The sequence below is a fragment of the Hemitrygon akajei genome, chromosome 3, assembly GCF_048418815.1.
Source record: "Hemitrygon akajei chromosome 3, sHemAka1.3, whole genome shotgun sequence".
NCBI lineage: Eukaryota > Metazoa > Chordata > Chondrichthyes > Myliobatiformes > Dasyatidae > Hemitrygon > Hemitrygon akajei.
The window spans coordinates 72,841,048-72,861,154 of NC_133126.1; the positions used below are offsets into that span (position 1 = coordinate 72,841,048).

Genomic DNA, 20,107 nt, shown 5'->3' on the forward strand with positions numbered 1-20,107 from the left:
CAGTCTGGTACAGCTGGGCCAAGTTGGCAGAAGACTTGTGTTCTGCACTTATTTAGTGTCTTTAAGGCCCAATCTCTCATACTTCATTGCTTGATACTTGGCCTATGAACATGCAAACTCTGGAACTGTCTGAACTGCAGTTGTTCGTGTTAGCCTGGTTCTGGAGCAGAGACAACAAAGGCTAAACAATTTCCGTTTTGTTCTCTAGATTAAGCTCCAATTCAATGGGAAGATTGCTGGTGAAATGCAGCATTGTGAGGAAGAAGATTGAAAAAACTGCTGGGCAGTGATAGATTTGTGATTGGTATCAGTCACATTAAGTCTGGGTCTATTGTGAATGAGCCCATTGGTTAATGTAACTGCTTGTCTGTCAGGAGTAGCAGATGTAGCATGTGGATGAATATTCCATGGGTAATTTCATGAGTAAAACTTGAGGGATGTTCCACGGTCTGTTTTGATCGACAGAGTCAAAGGCTTTTGCCAGTGGAGATAAGCCTTGCTCCAATTGTGAACAGCCATCTCATTTTAAACAATTATGAGCAACAACTTTTGCTCTTTGAAATGAAGCACAGGACCAGATGGATAGCTCTTAAAGGGGTAAACCTGAGTGCTGCTCTGCAGTTGTAGCCCTGAACCAATGAAGCATACAACCAAAAGCAACCCTTTCTCTTAAGCCAAGAAAAAAATTGTAAATAGTTTTAAATGTTCATTTTAGAAAGAATTGGGAAAAATCGTATTCTTATAGGATTTCAATTAATATTTATATCAATTGCTGATAAAAGTATATAAAATATTTATTTTCTTGTAAAGGTAATTTGTGCTATGGTAATCCTTCATATTATTAGCTAAATAATATAAATTAATGTATAATTGCCAGTTTTTTTGAAGTGAGCACCACAGATGAAAAATGGTCAAATGTTGAGGATATCTGGTGGAACTGTATGTGTTGCAGCCTCCCCACTCCACCCCCCCCCCCACTTCCCCACCCCATGAGAGACCGAATTGCCCTGCAGTAAATTATACATGTTACATTAAGCAGTGGATGTTGTCTATATGGACTTCAGTAAGGCCTTTGACAAGGTTCCGCACGAAAGGTTAGTTAGTAAGGTTCAGTCGTTAGGTATTAATATTGAAGTAGTAAAATGGATTCAACAGTGGCTAGATGGGAGATGCCAGAGAGTAGTGATGGATAACTGTTTGTCAGGTTGGAGGCCGGTGACAAGAGGTGTGCCTCAGGGATCTGTATTGGGTCCAATGTTGTTTGTCATATACATTAATGATCTGGATGATGGGGTGCTAAATTGGATTAGTAAGTATGCAGATGATACTAAGGTAGGAGGTGTTGTGGATTATGAAGTAGGTTTTCAAAGCTTGCAGAGAGATTTAGGCCAGTTAGAAGAGTGGGCTGAACGATGGCAGATGGAGTTTAATGCTGATAAGTGTGAAGTGCTACATTTTGGTAGGAATAATCCAAATAGGACATACATGGTAAATGGTAGGGCATTGAAGAATGCAGTAGAACAGAGTGATCTAGGAATAATGGTGCATAGTTCTCTGAAGGTGGAATCTCATGTGGATAGGGTGGTGAAGAAAGCTTTTGGTATGCTGGCCTTTATAAATCAGAGCAGTGAGTATAGGAGTTGGGATGTAATGTTAAAATTGTACAAGGCATTGGTAAGGCCGAATTTGGAGTATTGTGTATAGTTCTGGTCACCGAATTATAGGAAAGATATCAACAAAATAGAGAGAGTACAGAGAAGATTTACTAGAATGTTACCTGGGTTTCAGCACCATACAGGGAAAGGTTGAACAAGTTGGGTCTTTATTCTTTGGAGCGTAGAAGGTTGAGGGGGGACTTGATAGAGGTATTTAAAATAATGAGGGGGATAGATTGAGTTGACGTGGATAGGCTTTTTCCATTGAGAGTAGGGGAGATTCAAACAAGAGGACATGATTTGAGAGTTGGGGGCAAAAGTTTAAGGGTAACACAAAGGGGAATTTCTTTACTCAGAGAGTGGTAGCTGTGTGGAATGAGCTTCCAGTAGAAGTGGTAGAGGCAGGTTCAGTATTGTCATTTAAAGTAAAATTGGATAGGTATATGGACAGGAAAGGAATGGAGGGTTATGGGCTGAGTGCGGGCCAGTGGGATTAGGTGAGTGTAAGAGTCGGCACAGACTAGAAGAGCCGAGATGGCCTGTTTCCATGCTGTAATTGTCATATGGTTATATGTTACTTAAGCAGTTCCTCTGAAATGCTTGTTGACCTTTTGACTTCTAGATATTCCTGAATCTCCTAACTCATGATGATTAATAATACTAATTAAAGCATTGCTTATATATTGAGTAATGTGTTGTATTAAATTAAAAGGTTGCACTGCCAATAGAAGTGTACTCTATGCAGTATTCTAAAAGGCTCTTCAAGTAAGGCCAAGTGGGTAGTGCTCAGCAACAAAGAGATGATCAATTTGCTATGCTGTACTGTAGGCTTCCTAATAGTCAGTGGGAGATAGGGGAGTAGATGTGTAAGCAAATTACAGAGTGTTTGCAAGAATAATAGAGTTATAGTTATAGGAATATCCATTTTCCCAATGTTATCTGTGATCACCTTAGTATGAAAGGCTTAGACTGGAAATTATAAACTGTGTTTGAGAGAGCTTTTTGATTGTCCTATTATAGAGAGCGCAGTACTGGATTGAAGATGGTGGCATGCTTGGACACAGCATGCTTGGCCTCTATGGGGCGAAGCAAAGGTGTTAGTGTCTTTTTTAGATTGTTTTTTATGATCATAAGACCCTGCTAGACACTAAGAACTTCAAGTACTGAAGTTCCACCCCATCAGAGAGTTAAGCTGGACATGAAGACGTGTTGCCACCTGCTACAGAAGGGCATCAGAGCCATTGCGCAAAAGTGGTGTGCAGTCTAACAGCGAGTGATTGTCTTGGATGTTTTTCTTGTGATCACAAGAACCTGTTCAGCATTGGTAATGTAGGGTACTGCAGGTCTGATTCACTGGTTTATTGGGAGCTGTGTGGCCTCGGTTGTAGGCAGTCTAGGCCTCATGCAGCAGTGTCTCCTGTTGCAGCCACCCAAGAGAGGTGACACTGGTGCTGGTGTGGTGTGGCCTCCATGCTGGATTGGGCGTGGCCCCTCCCATCAGTGCTGCTCTCCAGTGTTTGCTCAGTGGAAGACAAGCTGGATTGTTTTCATCTGCAGATTGCTGCTATCTTGTTCTTGCTAACAACATTTACGGCCTTGGGAACTTGGGCAATATTATATATATTTTTGTGTGACTGTTTGTTTACTGCTAATGCATGTGTCTTGTCCTGTATATGACCGTTGGTACTGTGGTTTGCACCTTATCCCCGGAGGAATGCTGTTTTGTTTGGCTGTATCTATGGGTATTCATGTGTGATTGAATGACAATTAAACTTGACAAAGCCAATTTTCATATCATCACTAAGGTTGCGAATGACGCCTGCTACATTCACATCCAAATCATTAATGTATACAATGAATATAAATAATAGAAGCTGTTAGAAATCTTCATCTTTTGCCATTTGGCCTAAGTGGAGATGCTGGAAATCTGAAACAACATAAGAAATACTCAGCAATACTTAGTAAAAGAACGCTTGGGAGGCAGTGATCATAATATGATAGAATTCACCCTGCAGTTGGAGAGGGAATAGATAAAGTCAGATGTATCAGTATTACGGTGGATTAAAAGGAATTATAGAGGCATGAGAGAGGAGCTGGGCAAAGTTGATTAGAAAGGGACAGTAGCAGAGATGATAACAGAACAGCAACGGTTGGAGTTTCTGGGGGCAATTTCAAAGGTGCAGAATAGATTTGTTCTGAAGATGAAGGATTATTCTAAAGGGAGGCTGGCACAACCATAACAGACACAGAAGTCAAAGATGACATAAAAGCAAAAAAGAGGGTATATAATATAGTAAAAATTTGTGGGAAGTGAAGAGGATTGGGAAGCTTTTAAAAACCAACAGAAGGCAACTAAAGAAACCATAAGGAGAGAAAAGATGAAATATGAAGTTAGGGATAATAGGAAATATGGCCACAAACGTTATGCCATTTCGGCTTACAAAAGGTTTCATAGGAACGGTCTACTTTCGGATAGTGGGGAAAATCTGTATTGGACACTGGAAAAGAGGTGCTGCTTTTCACATTATATGTCAACGATTTAGATAATGGATTGATGGCTTTGTGGCCAAGTTTTCAGGAAATATGAATAGGGAATTAGATATGGCCCTTGTGGCTAAAGGGATCAGGGGGTATGGAGAGAAAGCAGGTACAGGGTTCTGAGTTGGATGATCAGCCATGATCATACTGAATGGCGGTGCAGGCTCGAAGAGCCGAATGGCCTACTCCACCTGTTTTCTATGTTTCTATGAAGGTAAGCTAGCCAATAATATAAAAGTGGATACCAAAAGTTTTTTCAAATACAGTATGTAAAGCGTAAAAGAGAGGCAAGAGTAGATTCAGGTGTCCCCCACTTTACGAAAGTTTGCTTTACGCCACTTTGCTTTTACGAAAGACCTACATTAATACCTGTTTTTGCTAACCGAAAGAAATCCGAAGAGGATTTTCGCCTTTACAAGAAAAGGTGCTCGTTTTAAACTTGTGTTTACCCTGAGAAAGACTACCATGACCGTGAAGCCTTGCACGGGCAGGTGTGTGCGCATGCGTGTACGTGCCAGTTTTTTTCTACAGATCGGTTTTGGCTAAATCTTCCCGATTCTGGTAAGTGAAACTACACTGTACATACATTATTTCTACTTTATATCAGCTGTGTATTTATCATATCATTCCTGCTTTTGCTATATGTTAGTGTTATTTTAGGTTTTTTGTGCTATTAGGTTTGATTTGGTAGGTTATTTTTTGGGTCTGGGAACGCTCAAAAATTTTTCCCATATAAATTAATGGTAATTGCTTCTTCACTTTATGCCATTTCGGCTTACAAAAGGTTTCATAGGAATGATCTACTTTCGGATAGCGGGGAAAACCTGTATTGGACACTGGAAAAGAGGGGCTGCTTTTCACATTATATGTCAACTATTTATATAATGGATTGATGGCTTTGTGGCCAAGTTTTCAGATAACACAAAGATGAGTGGAGGGGCAGGTAGTGTTGAGGAAACTGGGACTCTGCGGAAGGACTTGGACAGATTGGGCGAATGGTCAAAGAAGAGGCAGATGGAATAAAAGCATAGATTATTTTCTAAACGGAGAAAAAATGAAAGGGATGTGATGCTGAGGCTTTATATGGCTTTGGTCAGATCGCACTTTGCGAGGGAAGGGGTGATGCTTTGCTGCTAATGCATGGGGGGGGAGAGGCCTTTGTGTTCTAATACTTTTCTGTCATTCATTCTTTGGGGTTTTCTTCTGTTTCGTAGATGTCTGCAAAGAGTAAAAGTTCAGATTGTAATTCAGACATTCAGTGGGGAGAGAGAAGCAGTTAACTTCTCATTATTTGATATATGAGCTCTGTTTCTCTCTCTCCATAGTTTATTCTAATGTTTGTTCTATTACTAAGTGTCTAAATGTGGTGTAAATCTGTCCAAACCTCAAATCAGAATTTAGCTTCCTTTGTTTCCATCTGTTTGTAAGGATAATCTCTTAATTAATTTACGGTTTCAATTTAGCACCTGCCTCAGCTTATGCCTTCTCCTCTGCAGTTATTGTTTTAACTGCTATTCTTCATTAGCCATTACTTTCGTGGTTTTCAAAATTTGCATTTTATTTTTACATTGCTTTTCTGAAAGTTGCCACTGTATAGCTCCACTACCTAAGTTTGATCCTAACTCTGGCGCTGTCTGAAGATTTCTCATGTTTTCCCTGTCACTGCATGATTTCCTCTACGTGTTCTGCTTTCCTACTTTGTGCCAAGTACAGGTTGGCTGTTAAGTGAATTGTTCACTATAAATTGCCCCTGGTGTAGACGGGTGGTAGAGATATTGGGGGAAACATGAAAGGATTCTTAATGGGCAAATCAGAAAGAATAGGGAAATAGTGGGAGATTGGGATTAATGACTTGCTCTGAGTGGCTGCTTCCTATGTTATGAGAATCTATCATCTTTTCTCCCTCCAGGGGTACAAAGATGTAATTTTCTCTCAAATCTGGAATCGGTTTCCCTACACTTGTGTGGTCAAATTGTCTTTGGTCTAACTTCTGCTTCAGCTCAGTGTCAAGAGCACTTTAGTTATAGTTGCCAAGATTAACCCTGATCTGGAGTTCTTTATCTTCTACAATCCCAGTTCCACCATCCATACTACACAATTTTGACGAAGTGTTGTCCATGCTTAGAGTGGTACTACTGTTCAGTAATGTTCCCATATATGCTCAGTTGCTAATACAGTATATTACTAAAGGTTTAGCTACTTTTTAGTAACTACTGCTAGTTTTCCAAGTTGCAGTTTCCACCTTATTTTTCTCATTTATTCTGTTGTACAGGAGAAGTATCATACCCGTTCTGAAACTTATACCTTGCTGTATCACCTTTTAATATGCATATTTTGTTTCATGCACATTGCTTGCAATTTATCCATCCTTAATTCTTCTTAAGGTGGTAGTGAATAAAGTTTCCTTCACTTTGCTGCTTACATAAATTGACCCAAATGGTCCTCAGTTTTTACATTCACAAAAGTTTCCTATTTCCAGCATTGCAAAGTTCTGATTTTATCTCCCTTACTGTATGACTCGATTGTGGAGATAAAATGGTGTCAACTCCAGCAGATTTGAAGCTGCCCGCATTTTATGTTAAGTCATGCTGTTAATTTCATTTAACATTTAGTGACACGATGTATTAAGTACAAAAATAAGGATTGGAACCATGAATAGCCTTTCGTTATTAATATGTTTATTTATTAACATGACTAAGTTATTTCCATTGTAACTAACAAGTTTTTCAAACTGGCATTTGAGGGTTGTGCAGTTGTGCTTTGTTACAAAAACTCATTTGTTTCACTAATGGTCATCAGAAGAAATGTCTGCAAACCTTAACTGATTGTGATTTTTAATCTCACGATATTGTGCTTAACTCTCAAATGTTTTGGAATAAGCAGCTCTGCTATCATTTAATTCTTGAGAAATTAGGGGTGGCTAATTAATGTTGGCCAAAGCAAAGTAATATTTTGACAGTGGGAGTAGAAGATTAAGCTAGTGGTATTCAAAAGTTCAATATATGTTTCATATCAGCATAAATCACGTTTGTTTTCTGGGCTTATTTTTGATGGCAATGATTGTGTGATCATTTAGATAGATAGATAGATACTTTATTCATCCCCATGGGGAAATTCAACTTTTTTTTCCAATGTCCCATACACTTGTTGTAGCAAAACTAATTACATACAATACTTAACTCAGTAAAAAATATGATATGCATCTAAATCACTATCTCAAAAAGCATTAATAATAGCTTTTAAAAAGTTCTTAAGTCCTGGCGGTTGAATTGTAAAGCCTAATGGCATTGGGGAGTATAGACCTCTTCATCCTGTCTGAGGAGCATTGCATCGATAGTAACCTGTCGCTGAAACTGCTTCTCTGTCTCTGGATGGTGCTATGTAAAATAAAAAAATAGACTTTTTCTTTTATTAGGCAAATACAGACAAAATGGCAAAGGTCTATCAACCAAAAAGGCAGTCTTTATCGCTGATGTCAACTGTAACCCTCGCTCACCTCCTGGCTGCGCGTGAGGACTTGTCCAAAATCCTGAAGACCAGCAGTGGTTCCTTAAGAGAAGGAACATGCTGTGCCATTAACAAGGTAGGGTTATTTGCATTTGGACACATATCTAGTTTTGACTCTGGATAGCATTTATTGAAGTGATGTAATTTTTCATTTGGCGCTATTTCCACATATGACTCTTGCAGCGTCAGCAGAAACATCAGAACGTTTGCAAGTCACTTAATGTTTAGAGAAGGATAAATCATATTTAGCATAATGTAGGGTATTTGTATATTTTAAAGCAAATGTCAAATCACTGCACACATAGACACATGATTTTATTTTGGGAGTGCGAATAACTATTTTCTACATTTGCGTCATGTGCTTGTGACTGAGCATTTCAAACCTAATTGATGTTGAACCTTATATCCTTTGCAAAGAAAGGATATTGCATTAAAGCTACAGAATCTTAATGTCATAAAGCGAAAACGGCTGCATATTTGGAATCCTTCTGTTATTCCTGGGTATCATGGCAAATGATTTTAGTGCTTCTAATCAGAAGAAGGCTGAATTTTATGTTTTGCAGTGAATTTGGGATTTGATTAAAGACCAAGCGATATCATTATTGTACTGTGCTATATGCAGCATTATGGGTCATTAGTATGATTCATCCTGACAAGTCAAAAATTTCAAAATGCAGTTGAATTATCTGTGAAGAATTTCACCATGTAGTTTTAAAAGAAAATGGTAATCCAGCAGAGATAAAAATTAACTGGTCAGGACAAGGTTTGGATTTCCTCTAGCTCAGAAGTAACTATATATTTTAGTTGAAACAACAGTCATTCTGCCCTCAAATCTACCTGGTCCTTTTCTGTCACCAACCTCCCCCTTCTTGATCTCTCTGTCTCTATCTTCTAATGTCTACTATAAACCCACTGAATCTCACAGCTACCTGAACTATATATCCTTGAATCCTGGTACAGGTCTCCCCTGCTATCCGAAGGTAGAGCGTTCCTATGAAACTGTCTGTAAGGCAAAATGTCGTAACGTGAAGAAGCAGTTACCATTAATTTATACGGGAAAAATTTTTGACCATTCCCCGACCCAAAAAATAATCTACCAAATCATACCAAATAAGACATAAAACCTAAAATAGCATGAACATATAGTAAAGGCAGGAATGATATAAATATACAGCCTAGATAAAGTAGAAATATTGTTTATACGGCGTAGTTTCACTTATCAAAATTGGGAAGACAGCGAGCCAAAATTGATTTGGAGAAAAAAATCGGCACGCACACAACTGCCCGTACAAGGCTTCACGGTCATGATAGTCTTTCTCGGGGTAAACACACGTATAAAGCGGGCGTCTTTTTTTGTAAAAGCGAAAATCCTCTTTGGTTAGCGAAAACAGGTACTAATGTAGGTCTTTCGTAACAGTGAGCTGTCGTAGAGCGAACGTTCGAAAAACGGGGTCCACCTATACTTGTAAATATGCCAACCCATTCTTTCAGTTCCTCAGTTCCTGCTGCATCGGCTCTCAGGAGATGAGCCTTTTCATTCCAGAATGAAGGAGGTATCCTTCAAAGAAAGAGGCTTCCCTTTCTCCACCAACAACGCTGCCCTCAGCTGCATCTCTACCATTTCATGCACGTCAGCTCTTACCCCATCCTCCTGCCACCCTACCAGGGATTAGGTTCCTCTTGCCCTCACCTACCACCCCACCAGCCTCTGCGTCCAGCACATAAGTCTCCACAACTTCTGCCATCTCCAACGGGATTCCACCACCAAGCACATCTTTCCTTCACCCCCCCCCCCCACTTTGTGCTTTCCACAGGGATCACTCCCTACGCAACTCCTTTGTCCATTCATCCCTCCCACTGATCTCCCTCCTGGCACTTATCCTTGCAAGCAGAACAAGTGCTATACCTGCCCCTACACTACCTCCCTCACTATCATTCAGGGCCCCAAACAGCCCTTCCAGGTGAGGCAACACTTCACCTGTGTCTCTTTTGGGGCTATATACCGTGTCCGGTGATCCTGGTGTGGCCTCCTATATATTGGTGAGACCTGACGTGGATTGGGAGACCACTTAACTGAGCACCTACGCTCCATCTACCAGAAAAAGTGAGATTTCCCAGTTGCCACCCATTTTAATTCCACTTCCCATTCCCATTCCGATATGTCTATCCATGTCCTCCTCTACTGTCGCGTTGAGGCCATACTTAGGTTGGAGGAAGAACACCCTAGATTCTGGCTGGGTAGCCTCCAATCTGATGGCATGAACATCAATTTCTCAAACTTACAGTTATGCCCTCCTTTCACCATTCCCCATCCCCTTTTCCCTCTCTTATCTCCTTGCTTGCCCATCGCCTCCCTCTGGTACTCTTGCCTTTTCTATCTTCCATGGCCCTCTGTCCTCTCCTGTTAGATTCTCTCTTCTTCAGCCCTGAATCTCTTTCACCAATCAACTTTCCAGCTCTACTTCACCCCTCTTCCTCCTGGTTTCACCTATCACCTTGTGTTTCTCTCTCCCCTCCCTTCGCCTTTTAACTCTACTCATTTTTTTTCTCCTGCTGAAGGGTTTTGCCACGAAATGTCGACTGTACTCTTTTCCATAGACACTAGACACTAGAATACTACAGTACAGGCCTTCAGCCCTCTATGTTGTGCCAACCCATATATTCCTTAAAAAAAAGTACCAAACACACACTACCCTATATTTTTCTTTCATCCATGTGCCTGTCCAAGAGGCTCTTAAATACCCCTAATGTTTTAGCCTCCACCACCATCCTTGGCAAGTCATTCCAGGCACCTATAATCCTCTGTGAAAAAGAAATTAACCCTGATGTCTCCCCTAAACTTCCCTCCCTTAACTTTGTACATATGCCCTCTGGTGTTTGCTATTCGTGCCCTGGGAAACAGGTGCTGGCTATCCACCCTATCTATGCCTCTCATAATCTTATAGACCTGTATCAAGTCCCCTCTCATCCTATGTTCCACAGAGAAAAGTCCCAGCTCTGCTAACCTTGCCTCATAAGACTTGTTTTCCAATCCAGGCAACATCCTGGTAACAACACACACAAAATGCTGGTAGAACACAGCGGGCCAGGCAGCATCTATAGGGAGAAGTGCTGTCGACGTTTCGGGCCAAGACCCTTCGTCTCGGCCCGAAACGTCGACAGCACTTCTCCCTATAGATGCTGCCTGGCCTGCTGTGTTCTACCAGCATTTTGTGTGTGTTGTTGTTTGAATTTCCAGCATCTGCAGATTTCCTCGTGTTTGCTCTTTAACATCCTGGTAAATCTCCTCTGTACCCTCTCCATAGCTTCCACACCCTTCTTATAGTGAGGTGACCAGAACTGAACACAGTACTCTAAGTGTGGCCTCACCAGAGATTTGTAGAGTTGCAACATGACCTCCCTACTCTTGAACTCAATCCCCCTATTAATGAAGCCTAGCATCCCATAGGCCTTCTTGACTATCCTATCAACCTGTGTAGCGACCTTGAGGGATGTATGGATTTGAACCCCAAGGTCCCTCTGTTCATCCACACTCTTAAGTAACCGACCATTAACCCTGTACTCAGCCTTCTGGTTTGTCTTTCCAAAATGCATCACCTCACAGTTATCTGGATTGAACTGCATCTGCCACTTTTCTGCCCAACTCTGCATTCTGTCTATATCCTCTTGTAACCTTCGACAACCTACAGCTCCATCCACAACTCCTCCAATCTTTGTATCATCTGCAAACTTACTCACCCATCCTTCCGCCTCTTCATCCAGGTCATTTATAAAAATCACAAATAGCAGGGGTCCCAGGACAGATCCTTGCAGTACTCCACTAGTCACCAACCTCCAGGAAAATAAATATTTTCCTTCCACTACTACCCTCTGCTTTCTTCCTGTAAGCCAATTTTTTATCCAAACAGTCAAGGTTCCACTGATCCCATGGCCTCATGACTTTCTGGATGAGTCTCTCGTGAGGGACCTTGTCAAATGCCTTGCTAAAATCCATGTAGACCACATCTACTGCCCTACCCTCATCAATTTCTTTTGTTACCTCTTCAAAAAAATCAATTAGGCTCATGAGGCACAACCTTCCCTTCACAAAGCCATGTTGGTTATCCTTGACTGGACTGTACTTCTCCAAATACTCATAGATCCTATCCTTAAGAATCCTTTCCAATAGTTTGCAGACCACTGACGTAAGATTCACTGGTCTATAGTTGCAAGGATTCTTCCTATTACCTTTTTTAAACGAGGGAACTACATTTGTCATTCTCCAATCCTCTGGCACCTCCCCTGCAGCCAAAGAGGATTCAAATATCATAGCTACTGCTCCAGCGATCTCTTCTCTCACTTCCCACAGCAACCTGGGATATATCACGTCTGGCCTTGGGGACTATCAATCTTGATGATTTTAAGAAGATCCAACACTTCTTCCTTAATCTCCACATTGTCCAGCACACAGGCCTGTTCTATTTTGAACTCACCCTGATCAAGGTCCTTTTCACTTGTGAATACTGAAGCAAAGTATTCATTCAGATCCTTCCCAACCTCCTGCGCCACCAGGCACATGTTGCCTTCTCTATCTTTTAGAGGCTCCGCCTTCATTCTTGTCATCCTTCTGTTCTTCATATACGCATAGAACACCTTGGGGTTCTCCTTAGTTCTACATGCCAAGGCCATCTCATGCACCTTTCGAGCTTTCCTAAGTCCTTTCTTAAGCTCCTTCCTGGCTACCCTATATTTCTCATGAGCCCCTCCTGCTTCCTGCCCTGCTGCCTGACTTGCTGGGTTTCAGTGTATCAACAATACTCTAGTCAAAGCATCTCCAGCATTTTGTGTGGGTTGCTTGGATTTCCAGCATCTGCAGATTTTCTCTTAAATGTGTAGTTGGAGGGTTGGATGAAATCCAGGAAATACTGCCATTGTTCTGTTTTAAGTTCAATACAAATTTTCCAATGCACTTGTACCCACAACTATCACGTACATTTTTCTACTCTTTGCCATTGATTCTGTGACATTATAAAGGTTCTCTCTTCTTGTCTCCTTCATACTACTTGAGGCTGAACTGAGGCTATCAGCAATTTGTTTTGGCTTCTCTTTTGTTTTCTTTAGCTCCGTCAATAATTGACTTTGACCAGGGTATTGTTGATACACTGATTACTGCTCTAAGTTATTTAAATTATAGAAAACCCTCTCTTTGCTATCTTAAAAACAGAATTATTTTGTGGTTCTTTGTTTTGCAGGTTCTGATGGGGAGAGTGCCTGACCGAGGAGGTAGGCCATCTGAAATAGAAGCACCACCACCAGAGATGCCACCATGGCAGAAGAGACAAGATGGTGGGAGAGGTGGATTTGGTGGTGGAGGTGGCGGTCGTGGTTGGGGTGGTGGACAAGGAGGTGCAGGTGGCAGGGGTGGTGGAGGAAGAGGTGCACAAGGGGGAGGAGGTGGTTCTTGGGGGGGTGGAGGTGGCAGTTATGGGGGTGGCTATGGAGGTGGTGGCTATGGGGGTGGTGGCTATGGGGGTGGCCAGGGAGGTAGAGGTGGGAGAGGAGGGTATGGGGGAAGAGGAGGTTATGGGGGAAGAGGAGGGTATGGAGATACGGGAAACTATAGTGGACGAGGGGGTTATGGGAGATACTAAATGGACATGACAATTCGTTCTGAATACCTGCATAAACTGTTGACACTTAGAGCTACATTGTTTGCAATTAGTGCAACAGTGAAGTTTGTACCTGTGGCTAGAATTATTTTATCGACCCAAGGTCAGAAAATTACAGCATTCTGTTATCCTTTAGGGTACATGAATGGTAAAGGATTTTTAAAATAAATAATTATGCATACATGGTACATATGTTTACTACCGAAAACAAGAAACATTTTTTTACGTTCATTGAAAATGTTCATTGTACAAACGTCCTTTTTTATGAGAATGTGATTATTAAAATTATTTTACTGTGTAAATGCTACAAGGCTATGAAAAGCTGTGAGCAGTTGAGATTTTCTAAATTACTATAAAGATTTTGGCCATGTAGTAATTAAAAATGAACTAATTAATAAATGGAGTTTTGTTTTGAGATTTAAATATGCATGGATGTGGTGAAATTCTTAGTGCTGCATTAACACAATTAGGATCCTTGCCTGTCAACATGGTAAAAGTGTTGGATTTCAGGTGAATTTATGAATACTGAATGCCTACCATCCACACAATGAGTTCCTTTGGGTCTGACCTGTTTGCAGGTTGGAATGCTCTGTCACATGAATAAAATACTTTTTTCCCTTTATAAGTAGAAACAACATTCATGGTATTCAACAAAAATGAGACCTCTACTTGCCTGCAGATTTTGTAAATTTCATGTATAATGAAGAGTGGGTTGATTTTCTCTGCATGTATAATTGGGCCTTAAACAAATGGCCATTAACACCAGAGTGAGTGCATGTTTCCACTTCAGAACTGCATTCAGCTATAGTTTTAACAAAAGAAAACAAACTGCCTAATTATCTGCTTTTATCTGTGATTTAAATTAGTACATGAGTTACAGGTTTGACAGGTGAAAAGGCACCTAATTGTTTCCAACTGACTGACATCATTGTCTTTTAGTACATATTTCACGGTTCAATTTGTATCCCTTCAGCATTGTAGTGCTTTTAAAAATCTGTAACTGCTACCCCACCACAACTCACCCCAGTGAAGACACGTGCAGTTCCAAAATCATCCAAAAGATGGACTGCTTAGTATTTTAATGAGAAAGTTATCAAATATCATTAAGTGTTGTTAGTTTACTGATCATAAATGGATGTGGATGCTATAGGAAATCTCTTCTATGTATGGTTTTTGTAAGGCACAAATTTCTGATGTGTTGTCCAAGTAACATTGATTTGATATTTCTTGTTGCCACTGGTTAGATGAATTGAGTTTCAGGATCCACTTATAGATTTATGGAATATACAACTCAATGTAAAGACTTTGGAAATAAAAAGATATTTAAAATCACTGAAGAGTTATATGCGTGCATAGATATTTCCAAAATGTATGAATGATCTTACTGAGTACAAGTAGGTTATTGCAGCAAAGTAGACAAGCCTGACCCCTGAGCCAGAACAAGCTATCTTCTGGGGAGCTCAGAATTGTAGCTGACAAATATATTATGTTCTCAATGCCAACCTGAACGCTCCCTCTCACTGGACCAGGGATTTGAGAGAGTTGATGGAAATGTTATTACCTTCAAGGAAACTTCGATGACATCCTTAGCACTTTTCTCCAACTACCTGGTAATCTCTTGTCATGACAGAGTTTGGAATAGAAGTATATATGTTTCTAAAGTTTGGTGTTAGGCATGCAGGTGTGGTGTGGTCTGCCCTTTGGAGGCAACTGAGTATGATTAGGCCCAAAGTGCTGTTGATATTGACCTGGGGGAGTATGCTGATGTTGTTAGACTGGCCTAACAGTGGATTTGGAGAATCTTGCGAAGATGGTTGCTGTTCTATCTTTCCAGTAATTTAAAACGCCTACTGTAGGTTGTCTTAGTCTTAAAATATTATATGAGGGCACAAATTACTGCTGCTTGATAGATTTTGATCTTATGGAAGTGTTAAAGTTAATTTTCAAGCATATTCGCAGGTGGAGAAAGATGTTGATTACCGAAGATTTTAAATTTATGTCTGTCTTTGCTGAGGGACCGCACTTGAGATATGGGAAGTAATCAGTGTCTTTCACTATCTAATTGTGGATTTTTTTTGTGGAAAGGCAGTGTAATGCACTGGGAACAGATAAGTAGAGAACCATTATAATTTGAGTGTCAAGAGTATTCTCTCATGCTTCCATAAACTTGTTAATGGTGACCTCGGTGCTGCATCTCCAAACACTCGTATGCATACTGCAGCTGAAGTTGTGGTTCTGAAGAGACAGTAGGCAGCTATCAAGTAATTCAATTTTGAGGTTTGAAAGAAGAGAGTGTTGGCATGATGAGCAGCATTGTTTGGCACCTTCCTGCTCTGAGATTGGGTCTGTTTTTAATGCGTTGGTTAAGATCATGGTTTCTATTGCCATGATGAAACACACATGGTTCAAGTGACAGTCTGAAGACAAATTTCTGTACTCAACCACAATGACAGAATCAAAGCCTTGTGTGAGGTCAAAAAAGACAATGGGGTTTAAAAAGTCTAAGCTGTCTCTGCATCAGTGAGTTAGGTTATTTGCAACTTGGTGCTGCTAACAACACTGTCATCACTTTGTTGAGGATTGATAAGGTAATTAACCCAATTGATCTTTTAGTACATTCTAGGGTTATTGAATTGCGTGAATTTAAATTGTCCAACTGCCAGAGTGAAATTCAAACTATTGTCACTGGAATAATGGTTCAAAACACAAGCTGCCAGTCTTGTAATTTAGTCATTTTTGAACCATTTATCAGATAAACAGTTGTCAGGTCACAAATTTTGAACACCCACCCAAAATTTACCTCAGTAATGAAACACTTCTGCTGAATCAGTTTGTCACTCTGACCAACTCATATAGCACAGCAATAGGCTCTTTGGTTCATGATATCTGTGCTGACTGTGATCTAAATGTGTTAATTCTCTGCTTGTTCGTGTGCCAATGCCTCTTAGAAGTTGCTGTCATATCTGCTTTCACCACCTCCCTGGCAGCAACCAGGCACCCACCATTTTTGTTATTTTTGTAAAATAATTAACTTGCCTCGTAAATATCCTTTAACATTTCCCCCTTACCTTAAAGTTATGCCCTTCACTTTTTGTAGAGTGCCACTTGTCACAGACATCTAAATAGCATATCTGTGCCTCTACCATGTTCTCTATGGCCAAACCAATTTTGAATCCAGTCTACAAAGTCACCAAGTATTCCATGTGATTTAATCTTTTGGCTGAGGGACCTTTTTGAATATTTTACTAAATCCATGCATACATTATTGCAATACCCTCATCAATCATCTTTGTCACCTCCTGAAAAATCTCAATTAAAGTTCATAAGACAAAATCTCCTCTGCAGAAAGCTTTAAAAAGACCATGTATTTCGTGAATATGAGAAAATCCTATCCCTAAGAATTTTTGCCAGTAATTTCCCTACCACAAATGTAAGGTTCATCAGCCTAGAATTTGCTGGATGATCTAGGAACAACATTGGCTATTCTCCATTTCTCTGAGACGTCACTGTAGCTAAAGACGATGCAAAGATCTATCAAGGCCCCAGCATCCCTCCTTTTGTCTAAGTAACCTGGGATAAGAAAATACAGTGCAAATATGAGCAAACCTTCTCAGCTTTGGCATGGTTCAATTGACAGTCTGCAAATCTCAAACGTGTGAAACTTGTGACCCAAATGATCATTGTTAAACAGCTCTGGAAACTGTTACCTACTCCTAATCAGTGAGGTTGAATGGCTTCCTCCTTTGCCTCAAAAAGTTCCATGAGTTAACTTGGAACTAATAGATTACCAATAATGAGCCTTGAGACAACCTGCCTCTAGTCACATTGCCTAGAGAAGGCTCTGCTCTTTAGTCTACTTGATAACCACCCTCAGCACAGAGGAAGTCCAAGCCTCCAATACAGCAACAAGTTCACAAAAAAGTCTAAGCAAGGATTCTCGACCTGTAACCTCTCAAACTGGGTCCAGGAACCCCTCGGGTAATATTAGGGATCCATGGCATGAAAAAGGTTGGGAACTGCTGGTCTAAGGAAATACAGTATTCCCATAGTCTTCCTATGTCCATAGCCACATAATTTCAGTCAAGGATCATGCTAGCATGAGAAGAGTCCTGTTTGATGGCAACGGGGTGAGCCAGGAAACAGTACATCATCTACTTGATGAATGGATTTTAGATGCTGTGGGATGGTTTGCCACTTGCACTTTGGATTCTGTTCCATATTATTCACAAGCACTATTGACTGAATGACTTTGCCACGTCTCCATCTACCTGCCCAGATGTTGTACAACAAACATTCACCTCTTCGTAACAGTGGGATTATCAGGAAACTCAAAAATTGAATGAAAAACTTTATGGCTGAGGAATCTAGAAATTAGGGCCAAGCTGTTTTTGATTGAAGTAAGTAGCGTAGTGGTTAGAACAACACTTTTACAGCTCAGGGCATTCTGGAGTTCGAAGCTCAATTCTTGTGCTGTTCTGTAAGAGGTCTCTGTACATCCTCCCTGTGGAATGCATGGGTTTTCTCCAGATTCTCCAATTTGCTCTACAGTCCAAAGACATACCAGGTAAGTTAATTGGTCATCGTAAATTACTCCTTGATTAGGTTAAGGTTAATCGGGTTTGTTGAGTTGCTGGAAGGGCCTACCCAATGCTGTATCAATAAATAAATAAATATGTGCAGAGGGTGATGGAAATTTGGATCCCTCTTTCACAGTAAACTTAATTATAAATGTTTAATCTGCGACCAACAAAGAAAGCTGAGAGGGACATAGAGTTGGATCACAAATCAATTATGAAACATAAATGGTGGTTCAGAATATAGGTGCTAAATAGCTGGTTTGTATTTAACTCCTAAATAATTGGTTATGTAGAAAGGAAGGATTAAGTTGGTTTTCAAGTTGATTAAAAGGTCAGCACAACATTGTGGGCTGAAGGGCCTGTACTGTTGTGTTCCTTGTTTTTTCTGTTTTGATCTAAACTAGGCCTTCTGTAATTGTCTCATTGTTAACTGGTTGCAAAATATTTAATCCCTCCCTACTGGGGGGGGGGGGGCAAATTTAAAATTGGGTTGAATTTATAACACCTTTTCTAATTGCATTGCATGTTTTGTGCCATCAGATTAATACATTGAATGCCAACAATTCCATTAATTATTTTCATATGATTATTATGGTCCAATTACTGGAGCTCTTTGTTCTCACTTTGCCTGAATACAAATTTTACATCACAGGCATTCCAAGGACATGTTCCACAATGGCAATCATGTTGCCTTCTATGTTATTGGAAAGAATCCAGAAAAAATAAATCATAATGAAGCCCCAACAAACTGGTAAGATGCTTGCCCATTTTGATTGTATGGGGTGAAACTTGTTGATTGGAGTTGCTTTTGTTCAGAAGTCCAAGACCCATGAAGTGACATATGAGATTGCTTCTGTCATAAGACCTCATTGCTGGATTCATCCTGGTGCAGGATTTTAAACCCTATTTAAATTCAATAGAGATTCAAGGCCCGTGAATGAGGGAAAACAAGTAATTTTGAAATTAATTATTTTAAGGTTAATAGTTCTAAATGCCTGCTTGTCTGACATTTATAAATTTGTTAAAGATCCATACCAATTTGACTGGAGGCAAAGTTCTGAACCCTTATCTTCCATCAAGATTTGTCAAAGGATTTTTGGGAGAAAAGCCTTTGCAATGAACCTGTCACATTTTAAAAACGAGTTTCTGCAGATGCTGAAAATCTTGAGAAACACACACAAAATGCTGGAGGAACTCAGCAGATCAGGCAGCATTTATGAAAGTGAATGAACAGTTGACATTCGGGCTGAGGCCCTTCAGGACTGAAAAGGAAGGGACAGAATAAGAAGGTGGGTGGGGGAGGGGGAGAGGAGGAGGATGACAAACCTGACCATCTGGATAGGCCCATTGTTTCTGCCTGCTCCTGTCCAACTGAAATCGTGTTCACACACTTGAACTCCATTTTAGCCCACTTAGTTCCGTCCTTTTCCACCTACATTTGCAACACTTCATATGCTGTTGATCTCAAGACCTTTCAATTCCCTGGCCCTGATTCCCTCATTTTCACCATGGATGTCCAGTCCTTATACACTTACATCCCCCTTCAAGAAGGCCTTCCACTTCTTTCTTGACAACATATGCAACCAGTTCCCTTCCACCACCACCCTACTCTATATGGCCGAACTGATCCTCACTCTCAACAATTTCTCTTTTGGCTCCTTCCACTTACTCCAAACTGAAGAAGTGTAGCTGTGGGCCCCAGCAATGCTTGCCTTTAAGTTGGCTACATAGAATAGTCCATGTTCTAAGCCTTCCATGGTAATGCTGCCCAACTCTTTCTGTGCTACAATGACGACTACATTGGTGCTGCTTCAAGTATCCATGCAGAGATTGTCAATTTCATCAATTTTTTTCTCCAATTTTCACCCTACCCTTTAATGGGCAGCACAGTAGCATAGTGGTTAACACGCTTTATGGTACAGGTGACCTGGGTTCAATTCCTGCCGGTGCCTGTACGTTCTCCCTGTAACTGCATGGGTTTCCTTTAGGTGTTTCTTCCCACAGTCCAAAGACCTATCGGTTGGTAGGTTAATTGGTCATTGTAAATTGTACAGTTTGTCAGATTAAATCGGGGGATTGCTAGGCATTGTGGTTCAAAGGGCTGGAAGGGCCTGTTCTGTGCTGTTTTGCAATAAATGAACTTGGCTCATTTTTGAAAATCACTTTCTCAATCTATCTGTCT

The 20,107-nt window shown here is 40.5% G+C and overlaps 1 protein-coding gene across 1 annotated transcript in view; it reads left to right on the forward strand.

Moving 5' to 3' along the window:
- Positions 1 to 13,771, forward strand: part of fam98b (family with sequence similarity 98 member B) — a 40,834-nt gene extending 27,063 nt beyond the window's left edge. The window contains exons 7-8 of the mRNA XM_073040115.1: positions 7,609 to 7,776; positions 12,932 to 13,771. Coding sequence (XP_072896216.1) covers positions 7,609 to 7,776; positions 12,932 to 13,330 — 567 coding nt within the window. The 3' untranslated portion in view covers positions 13,331 to 13,771. The remainder of the gene's footprint in view (positions 1 to 7,608; positions 7,777 to 12,931) is intronic.
- The last annotated feature ends 6,336 nt before the right edge of the window (positions 13,772 to 20,107 follow it).